Consider the following 16578-nt stretch of genomic DNA (forward strand, 5'->3'; position numbering starts at 1 on the left):
TGCGGGAACTTGCGCTCGCGGCCCAGCCACAGCGCGAGACCCCCCTCAATCGAGAGTCCCTCTTCTGCGCATGCGCTATCTCCACAGCGCTTGTCCCGTCGCCCTCTGAGTTCACAGGTGAGCGCGCAGCGAACGCCACCAGGAAAGAGGAGGGGGCCCCTCGCCGCGCTGCCTCCTGGGCGTTGTAGTCTCTCCGCGGGCTCCCAGCAAGGGAACACGCTGGTGGGAAAACTACATTTCCCATAATCCTCTGCGTAGCTCCGCTCTTCTCACCGTCCGGGGTGATCGAACTGGCCTCGGGTCCGGCTGGGAGGCTCCGGAGTTTGTAGCGGGGACGGGTCCGCTCCGTCCCCTCCCGCCCCCCCAGCGCGCCAGGAGCGGGGCTGCGGCAAGGAGAGGAGGCGGTGGCTGCGACGTGACGCTTTGCCTCGCTCCCCTGCTCGCCCCGGGCGGAGCTGGGCGTCGCCCGGGCACCTCGCTCAGGGGCTGCGCTAAAGGAAAGGGGCGGGGGGGGGGGCAACAACCTCCCCCTTGCCCCCCAGCTGGGGTGACCACCAGATGTTCCCATATTAGGGACTTTGCCTTTATAAACGCCGCTGTCACCACCGCCACCCCCGAAACGTGCCCTGATTTTTCACACTTGCTGCCTGGCCACCCCCGAGCCGCCTGCGGGCGGCGGCTGAATTCGTGGGCTGAGGTGCGGCCTCCTTGCGCCGCCAGCCTTTCCCAGGGCTGCCATTACATAAACTAATGCACACGCAGCATCCCTTAGGGAGGACAGCCCCTCGGCATGGGTATCTGGGCTCGAGCGGGTGTCGTGGGCACCCTGGCTTTCTGTGTGCACCAGAAGAGGGTAGCCCTGGCTGAGCTGAGAAGGGACAAAACTCAATACAGCAGCGATCGCCCTCAGCTGGAGCTGAAGTTGGTCCAGGTCATATTTCGGCATGGAGCTCGCACTCCTTTAAGACCTATCCCGAAACCAGAGCAGGTGAGCGGGGGCTACTCGAAACTCCGGAGGTGAGGGCGGTGTGGCTGATCTGAGGAGCAGAGGAAGCTGCTGTCCCTGTATCTTGGGGAGAGAGGAGAGTATCTGCAGTGACAGGGTGTGCACTAGAGCAGTGCTTCTCAAGCTATCTGATGTGGCGGTGACTGGCAAATTTTTTTTCCAATGTGCGCGCAGACGGGCAACCAATGGCTCACGGACCGGCACCGGTCCACGGACCACCACTTTGAGTAGCACTGCACTAGAGAGCAGTAGAGCACAACCATGAAGTGTTTTGTTGTTTTTTAAAATTTGACTTCAAGTAAAATCTATGTAATTTTTGTTCCTAAACTGTAGTGTCTACTGGTAAGTAGACAAGTACTACTGTGCTAAAGTGTGAATTCTGACTCTTCCTGGTACACCTGATTCACAGTCCAGACTGAGCTCTGAGTGAACTCCCAGTTTCTGTACCATAATTATAAACAAGTATAGCTGACGACACTACAATAGTAAAATTTGGACCCTGACAGATCAACTAGAGTAGCAAAATTTCAGATCTAGCATTTGGATTCTTCTGGACTCAACTGTATTTTGGTTCCCACATTTTACCATTCAATAATAACACTTCTCTTTTATTACTAGATTTTAAAGCGTTTTACAAAGGAAGTCTCATTATCCTCATTTAACAGATGGAGGAAACTGAGGCACAAGGGGACATGACTTACCTAAGGTCTCCTCCCTGCAGCAGAGTTAGGACTAGAAATCAGGTCTCCTAAGCCCCAGTCTATTAGGCCATTTTGGCTCCTTACAAACAACACTTCTATTCAGTGCCCTTGCACTAGAAGAGTCTGGTTCCCAGTGCATTCTGGTGCAATAAAGCTTGGGAGGAGAGGACGGAAATCCACTACTGGATCCACTTAATTTTTAGTTTTCTTCTCTCAACTCAAAATCAATTACTCTGTATAATGACAATTAGTGTTAAAAACAAAATGCTTATCTGTACACCATTCTCCCCTACCTCCCTACCTGCTGTGTGTTTTACACTTATTTATGAGGAGAAGAGCAGTTATCCTTCAGGGAAGTGGCAGTGTGGTTTAGCAGGAGGAGAGGAGATCCTCGGTGAACAGGATGGGTTTGACAAAGTGAAGACATGGCAGCCCTTTGTCTTGGGGAGCCTGGTGGTTCTGGCATCCAACACTGGGAAATGGTGCTGCCTGGTGGTGGGGCTTCTGGCCTGGACTCTGGGGTTTTTTTGTTTTGTTTTGGGCATCTCATAAATTGTTTCTAAAGCCTAAACACCCCAAAAGACCAAAGTGCCTTTGAAGGGTAACACGTGTCTTTTTGCAAGGTTAGCTTGCCCTTTGGTCATCGTGCTGAGAACACCTGCAATTCCTAGGCAAGGGCTTTGGACCTAAGAGTCTAATGGACCTAATCTAATCTAATCCCAAACATAGTCAGTGCCCTGCTTCAGAGACATTTGTATGTGCAGGGATTCAGACTTGGTGAATCTTCCAAACTCCTGGATGTGGTATCTGAATCCTATCAGAACATGTTCATTTTCGCCCCTAAATCTTAGGTTTTTACTATCTGTGTAGATAATAAATGGAGCTGGTGTGGTGAAAGAAGAGGGAGCATCTTGTCTAGTGTTGGTCAGATCATATTTGATGTTAGTGTGTTCAGTGCAACTATGCTTATGAGTGTTTGGTTCCAAATGTGTTTCCAACTGTGACCTAGATTGCTATCAAATTTGTGGCTTTGGTAGATATGTTAGCCGGGGTGGTGTAATGGCTGTCTTTAAAACAGGGATGAGAAAGATCTCTGATTCAAATTGACTTGTACAGAAATCCAAACAGGATAAAGGGAGTCAGAATTGTTAGGATACCATTTTGGAAAAAATAGCAATATTGGATAAAATAGTAATTAATTAAAGTTAGATGCAATTAACAATACTATAAAGCCTTGCTCATTTGGCGTGACAACAGGGAGTCCCATTACCAAGTGCTGATTTTTTTTAATTAGTAAGTGAACAGAATAACAAAGCTATTTCATTACAGTGTTCTCTATTCATTTATTGTGATAGCTGTCGTTTAATTTTAATTATTTATACAATATGGCGTAGTAGTAAACGTACTCTCTAATAATGTGAAAAAGTAATGAAGTCTTGGCAATATGAAACCTCACTACAGGAGTCTGCTGTTAAATCTTTGCTGAGAAGAGGGTTCACACCATTTATTTAAACATGGGAATTAGGAAGTTGCAGTTTAGCATGGTTCTGATGTATTAATTTAAAACGTAGTTAATATTGAGTGCCCGAACATATTCTATTGAAGTTGGTGTGGGTGCATAGCTGAGGCAGAACTGGATCCTCTGTTACTGTAGAAGTACACATAATTACGATCACTAGTTTAACTACATGGAAATACTATAAATTCACTTTTGTGTACTGAGAAGCTGTTGATGTCCTATCCTTAGCCACACTCAGTATCTGATATAAAATAGTGTTTGGCATCTGACACGCTCAGAAAGATGTCTGTCGCACTTCTAACTTAAATAGCGTCATGTGCAGAGATCCAACTACAGTGTCACATTTTCTCCAAATGTATGTAACTACACATTGTTACTGAAGAAGATACGTATCTGTTTAAGTGCACAAAGCCACTTTTAATTACAGTGTTTGCCAAATACCAGCTAGATCCAATTTTTTGCTGCCCTTTTGAACCAAGATCCATCCGGGTCCACGCCTTCTTTGTACAGGTACAATGGGTACTGGCTTCAGTTTTCTGTTGTAGGTGGCACAAATTTAGGGCTTGGAGTAAAAAATGGCTAGATCTTGCCAGTACAGCAGCAGCAGTAGAGATCATCCCTCTCACGCTCCCTGCCACTGAAGTGGCAAAACCATTTCTACTTGCCACTTTAACCAAGTGCTCGACTCCCAATGCTCAGACCCAGAGAGCTGTGCCAAGGCAATGAGCACTTGCTATGCAGGCTGCTCCAGTAAACAGGCACTACACTACCCCACTTACCTGGGCATCATTGTGATTGACCCAACTTTTCGTGGACTCCGATTGGGAGCTCTTGAATCTGAGAGTACTAGCTCTACCATTTAACTCAAGGAGAAATTCAGTTTGCTGTTAGTAGCAGGTGTGTCGCCTGTTATTTCGTCAGCTGCTAGAGGGGTATGGCTGTCTCAGCGCTGGAGGTTCTCAGGAGCAATAGAGAGGTCATGTTGCATGTCTCAATAATGGAGGGTCTCAGATGTCCTAGCACCATACATTCCAAGATGCTGTGCTATATAACAGGAGATGATAGCGTCATGTACTATGTATTACCTGATCCTGTCTCATTATTGCAGAGGCAGCGCCGTGTGTTCCCCCATGCTTTGGTGTAGCCCAGAGTAGTTCTGATGCGATTGGAAGATTATTATTTTCTACTGAAGCATTTCTCTCATGTTTTTGCATCAGGTGGAGTGGCATCCAACTCTGTTAGAAGTCCCTGCTCAAACCCAGTTTGATTACACAGTAACTGACCTCTCTGGTGGGCCAAAACCCCACTCCCCTTATGAAGATCAATACAAAAAGACCACACTGAAGGTGAGAGACTTTCCCCTTGATCAGGTTCCTCTTTGAGACTTTAATCTTTCCAGGCACTGAATGTGACTGCTGTTTCTCTCCCCAGGGTGGTGTTATTGCTGGGCAGCTGACAACAGTGGGGATGCAGCAGATGTTTGAACTGGGGGAAAGGCTGAGGAGAAGCTATGTGGAGAAGATCAACTTTCTATCTCCAGTGTTCAAACCTTCTGAGGTCTTGTGAGTTTCTGAAAATTCCTGCATGAGTCCCCCCACAGCCCTCACTTTTACTTCTTGGATGAAAGCTCCCTGACTGACATCCTCCTCCCGCAGTGTTTCTCACTGCAGGCCTCTGACCCCTCCCACATGGCCAGTACAACTTTGTACCAGGAGTCACTAGTGCAGGGGTGCTCAAACCGGGGCGGGGGGGGGAGGAGGCAGGGGTCATGAAGTTATTACATGTGGGGGTCACGAGCTGTCAGCTTCTACCCCCAAACCTTGCTTCACCTCCAGCATTCATAATAGTGTTAAATATATTTTTTAAAAAGTGTTTTTAATTTCTAGGGGCGGGGGGGGGGAGGGAGTTTGCACTGTGAGGCTTGCTGTGTGATAGGGGTCACCAGTACAAAAGTTTGAGAACTACTGCACTAGTGCCTTCCAGTGTCCGAGTTGCCATTTCAGGTGATGCTAATATTGACAGTGGGGATCTGGAGCTGCTGATTCATGAGGAGATCAAGGTCCCATGTCCAACAGGTTGTTCTTGGATGTGGCCTTGTTTACAGTTCACAAGCTGCCTTCTCTCTTTCAGCATCCGTTCCACTAATATTGTTCGCAATTTGGAGTCTACTCGGTGTCTGCTAGCTGGGCTATTCCAACAGCATAAAGAAGGTATGGTGTGTGTGTGTGGAGGGGTCATTTCTGACTTTTCTTCCCACCCTCTATCTAGCCTAGATACACTCTCCTCTCACACATCCCAACTGCTCTGGTCCCCAAGTTGCTGTCTCCCCACCACCCTTCTGTTGCTCTTCCTCCCATCTAGGATCTCCTGCCTAGTGCATGAGTTGTCAGTTTGCCTTCTGGTCTGTCTCTTCCTTGGCTTCATGTTGATGCCCATCCTTGATCCCTTCCCACTGGTGCTGCAAGCTCAGCTTGACTGAGTAGGGCAGCATTTACCAGTGTCAGAAACAGGCAATGAGAAATGAAGAGTAGGCCACATTACATTGTCAAGTCCGAAATGTTTCTCTAGAGAACCTGGAGCATTCTGCTTGTAAGAGTCCTGAGCTCTGCTAAAAGTTTGACCATCCAGAAACACCTTCACCTGCATCCTGAAGCTCACCAATGTGAGACTAATGTCACAGGGAGCAGCCCCTAGAGATATGACTGTCTTGAGAGCATCTCATTTGCTGTTGGTCCCTAGGCTTGAATGTCCTGGCAGCAGTAAAATTACCTACCAGCTCATAACTCTCTTAATGGGTAACAGGGAGGGATATATTTTGTGGTACACAGTAATACTAAACTCAGCAGTAGGAAATACCACACACAGACACTCGCGCGCACACCCTGGCTCAGTTAAGATTCCTACAGCAATAAACTCTTTAAGGCAGAGATTGCCATTTATGATCTGTATGCCCACAGCTGTGCACAGTGAGGCTCCAAACTGAACGGCCTCTAGGTGGTACCACAATGTAAATATTGATTAACAAAAATAGAATCTGGCAGAGCCTTGGAAGGACATGAGGACAAAGGTGAGACCTTGCACAAGGAAATTGACTTTTATAGGAGATGGTCTTGCACAAAGGCCCAATTCTGTATTCCTGTACTGGTGAAAGCAGATCTAGTATAAGGCAAACCCAGTTATGCTAGAGATAACAGAAGCCTCCTCTTGACCATTCCACAGGACCCATCACTATTGTCACTGATGAAGCAAGCACTGAAATCCTCTACCCCAATTACCAGAACTGTCGGCGCCTGAAGCATTTGAGCAGGTAATCCCCAGTCACATCTCTCCTTATGAGGTCCCCATCATGGCACATCACTGCTAATAACTGAAAGCACCATGTTTTCCTCATTCACTGAATTCTTCCTATTGCAATGGCTGTACTCCTTGTCTCTGTGCAGTTGCATAAAGTATTAGTGACAGTGTGGGAAAAATATTTAATGGCTCTTGAAAGATCAGTTTAATCTAATCACTATGGACACTTGTGCACAAATCATAATTGTATGGTTATAACATGGCATCACTACACGGCAGAGTTAAGGTTGCTTGGAAGCCTTAACTCTACAGTTCCATTCTTTAAGGTGTTTGGATTTATTTTAAATTTAACCTTAACTCTGAATGTCCAGGGCGTGTGTAGTGTTTTGTTTTGGGATCATTACAACATCCGTGTAATATTTATACCCTTAACTGATTGTTAAACTGGTGCTCAGCCTTAAATCCAAAGTTTTTATCTGAGAATTTAAAATATTTCTTATAAAAATCTACATGAAAAGAACATTAAGGTTGCAAAGTCAGGCACTCAAGTTAATAAATGCCAGATTTACGGTTGCCAGTGCTATCTAACTCTGTCCCCTTTGCACATATGTACTGGGCTTGTCTTGGATTATTTGATACGCTCATGTCTACAGCCTAGTAGAGTATCAGAATTCTCACACACCAAGAGGCAACCTTAATTCTGGCGTATGAAAACGGAGTGCTTAGCTTTGCAAGGTAGGGTGTATTTTGATGGGGTTAGGAGTGGACAGGCAAGCAGGCTGACTACTGCAGGCAGCTCAGTGAGGCCTGAGAACATGCACACCGCAGCTGGAACATTCACACCACTAAGGAGCAAGCACTGAACAATTGCAGATGTGTAAAAATTTTTGGGAGGATTGCCAAATAGGGATGGATTTGTGAGGTGCTAGAGCTGTTGAAAGAAATGGTCAGACTTTTTTCTTTAACATTGATAAAGCTGTTTTCCCCCAATTTAGTTCTGGGAAAAGGCTGAAGAGTTTTTGCTGACACATGCCGCGCCCCCCCATTCAGACTGAAGCAAAGATCCAGCATGGACATTCACTGCCCAAATGGGTGAAGTCTGGCAGTTTAAAAAGAATTGAAAAGAGGGGCTAGAGGCCAAGTTAACTAAAGACATCACTCTGCATTGCCCCTATAATAAATACAACAAATGTAGAAGTCAGTCCAGAGGTTTTTCACTGCTCGTTCCTTGTGAGGCAAGCTTGGCAAAGTAGTGCTCCCTGGAGGTACAGGTGGGCTGAGTTCCAGTGACACCGCCTACCAATTGATATGTAATCATTGCTGAGTGTGTCCTTTTCTTTTGAAATGCTTGTCTCATTTAGATTTCCTCCTTGGAATGAACATCTCCTCCCCAGGTTAGAGTCCTACTGACAAATCTAAAATCTCAGCATCAGCTCAGACACTGAGAATCTGTCTCTTCTAGTGTCAGCATTCCAAATGCTGGGACACCATCCAGCACTAAGCGGTTTCCATTCTCTTCCCCCATGCACTCCTGGAAGACAGCCTTACTCAACGAGCAGGGAGGTTCTCTTGTGGCTATCTTGTTGCTCTTGCCAGCATGCCTGAGGATCTAAAAAGCCTCATTTTTCTTGACAGGGGTAAAATGGAAAGTGTCTTGTTGCAGCCGGGCATCTCTGATGATTTGAAGATGATTCGAGAGGAGATGGGGATCGACAGTGAGAAGCCTGTGGATTTTTTTCTTCTCCTTGACAACATCTTCGCTGAGCAGGTGAGGTTGGACATAATTGAAGCAATGTCAGGCCCCTATCCTGCAAGCTGATCCACACAGGTAGACCCTTGTGGATATGCAGAGCCCCGTAAAGTCAATGGCGTTCCACAGGCATCTACCTGTGCAGCCCAGTTGGCTGGATGCAGCTCTTGGAAAGTAGCAGCCTGAGGAAGATTGTCTTAATATGAAGCAAGGTTCAGAGCAACCTCTCCTCTAACCAACAAGAGTTGGCAGGCATGTGGTTGTAAAATAGACAAATTTATTTAAATGGCAAGTTCTCCCCCACCCCTGAAATAAGGTAAAGAAATATTTTTCTTCCTTTACTCAGCTTACAAAGCTTAGTAAATAATTCAAATATTGGCCTATATATTTGCAAAAAATTTTCCTACTATTATTTACCTAGCTCTAATCAGCATGCAAAGAACTGAGCCTACAGGCAGGCAGCATTTCCACCTGGCTCCTACCACGGTACATATGATCCAAATTTACTGCCTTCCTGAAGTTTGCCTTTATTGTTAACTTACATAGACCTTGACTTATCCTTCCTCTTGAGTTTGGCTGGTTCCAGGGCTTTTTCTTGCAGGATTCTGTCTTTGCTCAAAGTTCCCTGTCTCAGAGAGGCTCAAACTCCTTTTTATAGCCCTATTCACATTGGAACTAAGAGGATTCACCTGGTCTGGCTGTCAGCCGAATAGCTCTGTGCGTCCATCATAAGTGCCAAGAGCACCTTTAGTGCTTTTTATGTGAGTGAAAGCTTAAGGAGAAATATATATAAACCTTGCAGATGGTATAAGGGCCAGCTCCTTATGTTAAATTCCCCCAAAACTGCAACACCCATCACAATTTAGTTTCCGACAGCAAGTGCAGACCTGTGAAGTGTGCATAGTGTGAAACTTAGCCCATGAACACCTGTTTAGGTGTGAGTGTGTATGTGTCCTCAGTACCTGCACACTGGTTGTTACACCCCACGTGTTCTTTCAGGTACATGACTTGCCCAGCTGCCTCGTGCTGAAGAACTTCCTGAAAACGATTGAGCGTCGATCTATCGACTCAATGATTTACATTCTGGAACACAATTCAAGGTGATGTCTCATATCTCCAGACCCCAGCCTGAAGGAAAAGTTCTACACTTCACTAGGTTGAGTGGGGAAGCGGGGAAGGTTCCAGTATGGGAGGCTGGGGCTGGATGAGCAAAGAATCCCTTTTGCAGGATGTCATTCCAGACGTGTGGAATCTGATTTCCACCAGGCAGAGGATTATCCTGGTGGTGCATCACCTGTAACGCACAGCTGGGCTGCAAAGAGAGGGGTTGATACAGGTGGGAAGAGTAGGCCTGCAGCACACAACTTGCAGAACATTTTCAGCTGATATACATAGCTGAGTAACCGTTTCACAATTGTTCGTAAAAGGAGATAGGAGGCTAACTTTGCCCAAGGACATGATATTTTTTCCTTAAAAAAGTCCCCCACCTGCAATGCCCAGCAGCTCTTCTCGGGTGATGGGAATGCTTTCCCCTTTTATTAGGGCTGTGGTTCTCAACCTCTCCATATTTTGACCCTGCATTAAAACAATGTTTCAGGATTCCCCCTTCCTTCAAGCCATTATGGAAGTGGAGGGTATAGTCATGACCCCAGGTTGAGTATCCGAATATCAGAGCAAACAAAACAGGAAAGGGAAATAAAAGGACAGATCAAGAGTTCACCAACTTTTTTTGTTCGGACCACAGTTTTTTGTTCAGACTAATTTCCAATTCCATCTGTTCTAGAGAGGTTCTCCAGATGTGTGTTGGTCCTCTTCTCTATGCAGTACATGAGAATATAATGAAAGCAATGGATCCATCATCTCCTGCTACAAAGGCCAGGTACAGGACGATATAATTGTCTCTCTAGCTATCAGTGACTGGCTGCACCTGTAAAGAGCCAATTTACTTAGACATTGAGTGTGCATGAGTAAAGGAACAGCTGTGTATGCAACCATTATCTGAGTTTTAAAAGCTAATCCACCATTAACAAAGGCATGCAGGTGGTAGCTAGATATCCAGAGAAATAAATGCAAAATGTTTTAGTATCTCTCCTCTCACCCCTCAGAAAGCTCATTCTCTATGCTGCTCATGACGTTACCCTCATCCCTCTGTTGATGGCACTGGGGACCTTTGATCACAAGTGGCCACCCTATGCCGCAGACGTGACAGTGGAACTCTATCAGCATCGCCAGTCCAAAGAATGGTTTGTACATCTGTCTTACAATGGAGAGGTAAGGACTCAGTGGTGGCTCTGCAATGCAAGTGGCTAGATACTAGGTCTTGCAGCAGATTTCCAGCACACTAAGCTGTGGAATAAGAGATTTCGGCTGTCAGAGGGAACATAATTAAAATACTCACCCACAAGATGAGTAGGGAGGAGCCTAATTATCTTTCTGGCCTGGCCACTGATTCAGTGGGACCTTCTGGCAAAGTTCTTTATCCTCTGCCTCATCATGTTTGAGATCATACAAAAGGGGTTTTGGCAACATAAGCACATGTCATTTACTAAATGGGTGTAAACTTGATTGTCTCTCTGCAGGAACAATTGGTGAGAGGATGCAGAGCAGCTCTCTGCCCACTGGAGGAATTTCTAAATGCTCTATCCCACTATGCTGTAAGTCCAGAGAAGTACAGTGTCCTTTGCTCCCACATGGAGGAGAACTAGCAAATTAATTCATAAGTAGTATTAAAATAAAACTCAGTTTCCTGCCTACAACCTTTGGTGTTTGAACTCTTTCCTCCCTCTCGCCATCCAACAAATTGCTATGAAGGTGACTAGACCTGTTCATGCCAGATGCAGGATTCCGCCGGTCTGGTATGCACTGCTGCTAACTCATGCATTTGCAGCAAGAGGAGGTAGTGTGTGTAATATAGAGTAACTCAACCTCACATCTGGGTAGTGCATCTGCCAGTATGAACTACTGTCAAAATACAAAGGCAGTTAGAGATTGTCTCTCACGCTGAAGATAGCGAAGGAAGACAGAAGCTTTGGCCTGACCTGCTGCTGTGCACATAGAAGGGAAAACATCACCCCCCGCACCCGCTCCCTAATAGCAAAAGGCTGGAGTATGTCAGATTATCTTCTAGAGATGACACTCTGCAGGGTACCTCCATTGGTGTTTATGTTGAAAGCAATGTAGACTGTTGCCTCTTTTTCCCCACCATAGCAGCCATGCTCGGCTCAGAAGCTATCTTCCCTTCTTTATCTCACCTTAAGTCCCAAGCAGCATGTTTGCTCAAAGTAGTCTAGTCCATTGATAATGTATATGGTCCATGCAGACCTCTCCCATTTCCAAGGCAGTAAAGAGGTTGCTGAATCCCCTATCATCATGATACATATGGAAATTTGCCTGCTTTGAGCATATAACTACACCAAGCCAAGGTTAAGTATGGGAACATACACAATGAATGCCTAGGTGAATTTGATGTCTCAATTTAACAGGGAAGTTTAGTGAACTACTCTAGCCTATACTTGCAGATTTCACAAACTGGGAAGGATCATGGCAGCTTGTACTCAGTAAGAGCACTCTAGGAATACACCAGTTAGAGTGCCCCCCCCTGCCCCATCCTTAAGACTGGCCATGTCTCCCTCCCGACCAAGCCCTATCTCAGAGGTATGCAATTAGCATACATCCAAAAAAAACCCAAACTTTAATTTACTTTGAATTAATCATATGTGTTAACTGCAATTAACTTCTCACACCTCCTGAACATATTAGTCAATGGCACACCCTCATTTGGATCACTGTGTTCAGCTCTGGGCCCACTAGCTCAAGAATGACAGCAGAAAGCATTCTAAGAAGAGCAATGGAAGTGATTACAGCCATAAAGATTAATTATTTATGTGGAGACTGAAGCCATGAGGACTATCAGGAAAGGGGACATTATAGGAAGTCTATACAATAACTAAAGCTGTACAGAAGGTAAAATATAAGATCGTTTACCCTCATCATAGAGCAACAAGATACTCAAGAACACAGGCAGATTTTGAAGGACTATACAGCTAATGAAAAGAACCACTTACCCTAGGTAGGATAAAATACATCTTAGAAAAAGTATAAAACCCTCATGCTTCAGCTCTCAACAGGTTATTCCATAATGTTATATATGGGGTTTCTGGCACTGGCCGCTGTCGGACAAGATACTGGACTAAATGGACTAATTCAGTATGACAACTCCAATATAAGCCCAAGATTAAAACGGAAGGGTGATGGTGTGATGAAAGAATTAAGCCAAGATCTGCTGAGGAAGTTGCCCTTGTCTTTGCTCATTGTCTATGACTAGCAGTAATATTCTTCTGCTCAACACTCAGCCAGAAGTGATGCAACAGGAGCACTACAAAGGCACTGTGTGCTGGGGGCTTTGTCCAAGACCTATAGAGCTATCTAATGTCTAGCAGACCTGTAGCCACTATAAATAATAGTTTTGAAAGGAATTCTGATGGGAGATGAGTGTAGTTTTAAACAAAGACAAATACCAAAGGAGGAAGTTAAGAGCTATAAGTCTACAGGACTGGAGGATACTGCCAACTGCTAAAAAGCAAATACAGGTATGAAGTAGCAGAGGTATTTATGCTAACATGGATATTATTTTTCAAAGTCATCAACTCCAGAACAGGGCTTCTCTCTACAAGAGAGAAGAAAGAGGAATCCTGCTACTTACAGTTTATGCAATGTATGTCTAAGGATACACTAGTAAAGCCAATTACTGAATCTAATATGATCAACTGAGAAATTTCTATAAAGGAAAACTAAGCCTTAATGTAATACAAGTTCATTTAGGGCATCCAGTCCATCTCCCCCTCAATGCAGCATCAGACGGGTTTGTTTGCTTTGTTTTTTTAAACTAGAAGTCCTTCAAACTTAAGAATAATAACTATAGGGAAAACATATCCAATGTTGATTTAAAGATGGTGCGCAACAAGCAGTTAAAGTAAAGAACTGGTTTTCTCTGGGAAAACCAGAACTGCTCTGCTGGGAGAGCAATACAGCGGTGCATAGACAATCCAGGAAGTTTTTGGAAAGCGTAGGGGACAATTTCCTGGCGCAAGTGCTAGAGGAGCCAACTGGGGGGGCGCTTTTCTTGACCTGCTGCTCACAAACTGGGTAGAATTAGTAGGGGAAGCAAAAGTGGATGGGAATCTGGGAGGCAGTGACCATGAGTTGGTTGAGTTCAGGATCCTGACGCAGGGAAGAAAGGTAAGCAGCAGGATACGGACCCTGGACTTCAGGAAAGCAGACTTCGACTCCCTCAGGGAACGGATGGCCAGGATCCCCTGGGGGACTAACTTGAAGGGGAAAGGAGTCCAGGAGAGCTGGCTGTATTTCAAGGAATCCCTGTTGAGGTTACAGGGACAAACCATCCCGATGAGTCGAAAGAATAGTAAATATGGCAGGCGACCAGCTTGGCTTAATGGTGAAATCCTAGCGGATCTTAAACATAAAAAAGAAGCTTACAAGAAGTGGAAGGTTGGACATATGACCAGGGAAGAGTATAAAAATATTGCTCGGGCATGTAGGAATGTTATCAGGAGGGCCAAATCGCACCTGGAGCTGCAGCTAGCCAGAGATGTCAAGAGTAACAAGAAGGGTTTCTTCAGGTATGTTGGCAACAAGAAGAAAGCCAAGGAATGTGTGGGCCCCTTACTGAATGAGGGAGGCAACCTAGTGACAGAGGATGTGGAAAAAGCTAATGTACTCAATGCTTTTTTTGCCTCTGTTTTCACTAACAAGGTCAGCTCCCAGACTGCTGCGCTGGGCATCACAAAATGCGGAAGAGATGGCCAGCCCTCTGTGGAGATAGAGGCGGTTAGGGACTATTTAGAAAAGCTGGACATGCACAAGTCCATGGGGCCGGACGAGTTGCATCCGAGAGTGCTGAAGGAATTGGCGGCTGTGATTGCAGAGCCACTGGCCATTATCTTTGAAAACTCGTGGCGAACCGGGGAAGTCCCGGATGACTGGAAAAAGGCTAATGTAGTGCCAATCTTTAAAAAAGGGAAGAAGGAAGATCCTGGGAACTACAGGCCAGTCAGCCTCACCTCAGTCCCTGGAAAAATCATGGAGCAGGTCCTCAAAGAATCAATCCTGAAGCACTTGCATGAGAGGAAAGTGATCAGGAACAGCCAGCATGGATTCACCAAGGGAAGGTCATGCATGACTAATCTAATCGCCTTTTATGATGAGATTACTGGTTCTGTGGATGAAGGGAAAGCAGTGGATGTATTGTTTCTTGACTTTAGCAAAGCTTTTGACACAGTCTCCCATAGTATTCTTGTCAGCAAGTTAAGGAAGTATGGGCTGGATGAATGCACTATAAGGTGGGTAGAAAGCTGGCTAGATTGTCGGGCTCAACGGGTAGTGATCAATGGCTCCATGTCTAGTTGGCAGCCGGTATCAAGTGGAGTGCCCCAAGGGTCAGTCCTGGGGCCGGTTTTATTCAATATCTTCATAAATGATCTGGAGGATGGTGTGGATTGCACTCTCAGCAAATTTGCGGATGATACTAAACTGGGAGGAGTGGTAGATACGCTGGAGGGGAGGGATAGGATACAGAAGGACCTAGGCCAATTGGAAGATTGGGCCAAAAGGAATCTGATGAGGTTCAATAAGGATAAGTGCAGGGTCCTGCACTTAGGACGGAAGAACCCAATGCACAGCTACAGACTAGGGACCGAATGGCTAGGCAGCAGTTCTGCGGAAAAGGACCTAGGGGTGACAGTGGACGAGAAGCTGGATATGAGTCAGCAGTGTGTCCTTGTTGCCAAGAAGGCCAATGGCATTTTGGGATGTATAAGTAGGGGCATAGCGAGCAGATCGAGGGACGTGATCGTTCCCCTCTATTCGACATTGGTGAGGCCTCATCTGGAGTACTGTGTCCAGTTTTGGGCCCCACACTACAAGAAGGATGTGGATAAATTGGAGAGAGTCCAGCGAAGGGCAACAAAAATGATTAGGGGACTGGAACACATGAGTTATGAGGAGAGGCTGAGGGAGCTGGGATTGTTTAGCCTGCAGAAGAGAAGAATGAGGGGGGATTTGATAGCTGCTTTCAACTACCTGAAAGGGGGTTCCAAAGAGGATGGCTCTAGACTGTTCTCAATGGTAGCAGATGACAGAACGAGGAGTAATGGTCTCAAATTGCAGTGGGGGAGGTTTAGATTGGATATTAGGAAAAACCTTTTTCACTAAGAGGGTGGTGAAACACTGGAATGCGTTACCTAGGGAGGTGGTAGAATCTCCTTCCTTAGAGGTTTTTAAGGTCAGGCTTGACAAAGCCCTGGCTGGGATGATTTAACTGGGAATTGGTCCTGCTTTGAGCAGGGGGTTGGACTAGATGACCTTCTGGGGTCCCTTCCAACCCTGATATTCTATGATTCTATGCTGAGGCGTTAGTAGGGAGAATGTCTTAAAACTTGGTGTGGAAGTTTCATTAGAGGAGGAGAAGCTGATACTGAGTTGAAGTGGAGCCTGTGGCTCCAACACAGTAAATGTTAGTGGAGTTTTCTTTAAAGGATTAAAGAGAGACACTCCAGCTGTTTAAAACACAATATATGGCACAAGGTATTGAAGTGTCATGTCTACAATAGGCAGCTATAAAAATACTGTAAATTATCTACATTGGACTGCTTTGAACTTGGAGGATCCACTGCTGAAAGTGGGAAGAGAATAAAGGGAACAGGCCAACAGCAGACATGAGATGAGATCTTTTAAGAGTCGCTGCTACCAAGTTGATGTAGCAGACCATGGTACTTCTCTAACTTGGAGTCTTGCCTTCAACTTTGTTCATCTCTCTTCAAGAAAAATCAAATAGTGAATAAATTTCGCAGAGGACAACTGCATATATTTAATTATGTGTGAAGACATGAGTGTGTAAAGATTACATGTGGAAAAGAACATTTACATTAGACATGATGGATGTATTCAAAATTATGAAGTGTGGTGAAAATTAATCAGCTGCACCTCTTTCTGCTGTTAGAGAACAAGCAGATTCTTCATTAAATTATTGGTGCTGCGCTTATTGACTAAATTAAATTTTATGCAACATATTTGCAATCTGTGGCTTACAGTGCCTTAGCAGTTCATCAGAACAGACGCTATATTTAAGAGGTCTAGATAATTTGTCTAGGAGTCACATCTATAATTAAGAAAAGAAAGATATGAGGATGCCTAAATTCATATCAAAGAATGCGGCTTAGGCACTGATGCCACTCAGGCAGTAACCTGTCCCAGTACCTTCTGATTCAACATAGGTTAGATCCCAAGAGCA

At 45.2% G+C, this 16578-nt stretch overlaps 1 protein-coding gene across 1 annotated transcript; it reads left to right on the forward strand.

Annotated features, from left to right (window-relative positions):
* The first annotated feature begins 260 nt into the window (after window positions 1-260).
* ACP6 (acid phosphatase 6, lysophosphatidic) lies at window positions 261-11026 on the forward strand. Its single transcript, XM_073304385.2, has 10 exons — window positions 261-988; window positions 4444-4572; window positions 4658-4788; window positions 5357-5436; window positions 6446-6533; window positions 8156-8288; window positions 9270-9370; window positions 10054-10149; window positions 10376-10541; window positions 10850-11026. The coding sequence occupies exons 1-10, from the start codon at window positions 791-793 to the stop codon at window positions 10973-10975; spliced, it is 1248 nt and encodes a 415-aa protein (XP_073160486.1). The 5' UTR covers window positions 261-790; the 3' UTR covers window positions 10976-11026.
* The last annotated feature ends 5552 nt before the right edge of the window (window positions 11027-16578 follow it).

The sequence above is a fragment of the Lepidochelys kempii genome, chromosome 1 (assembly GCF_965140285.1).
Source record: "Lepidochelys kempii isolate rLepKem1 chromosome 1, rLepKem1.hap1, whole genome shotgun sequence".
Taxonomy (NCBI): domain Eukaryota; kingdom Metazoa; phylum Chordata; order Testudines; family Cheloniidae; genus Lepidochelys; species Lepidochelys kempii.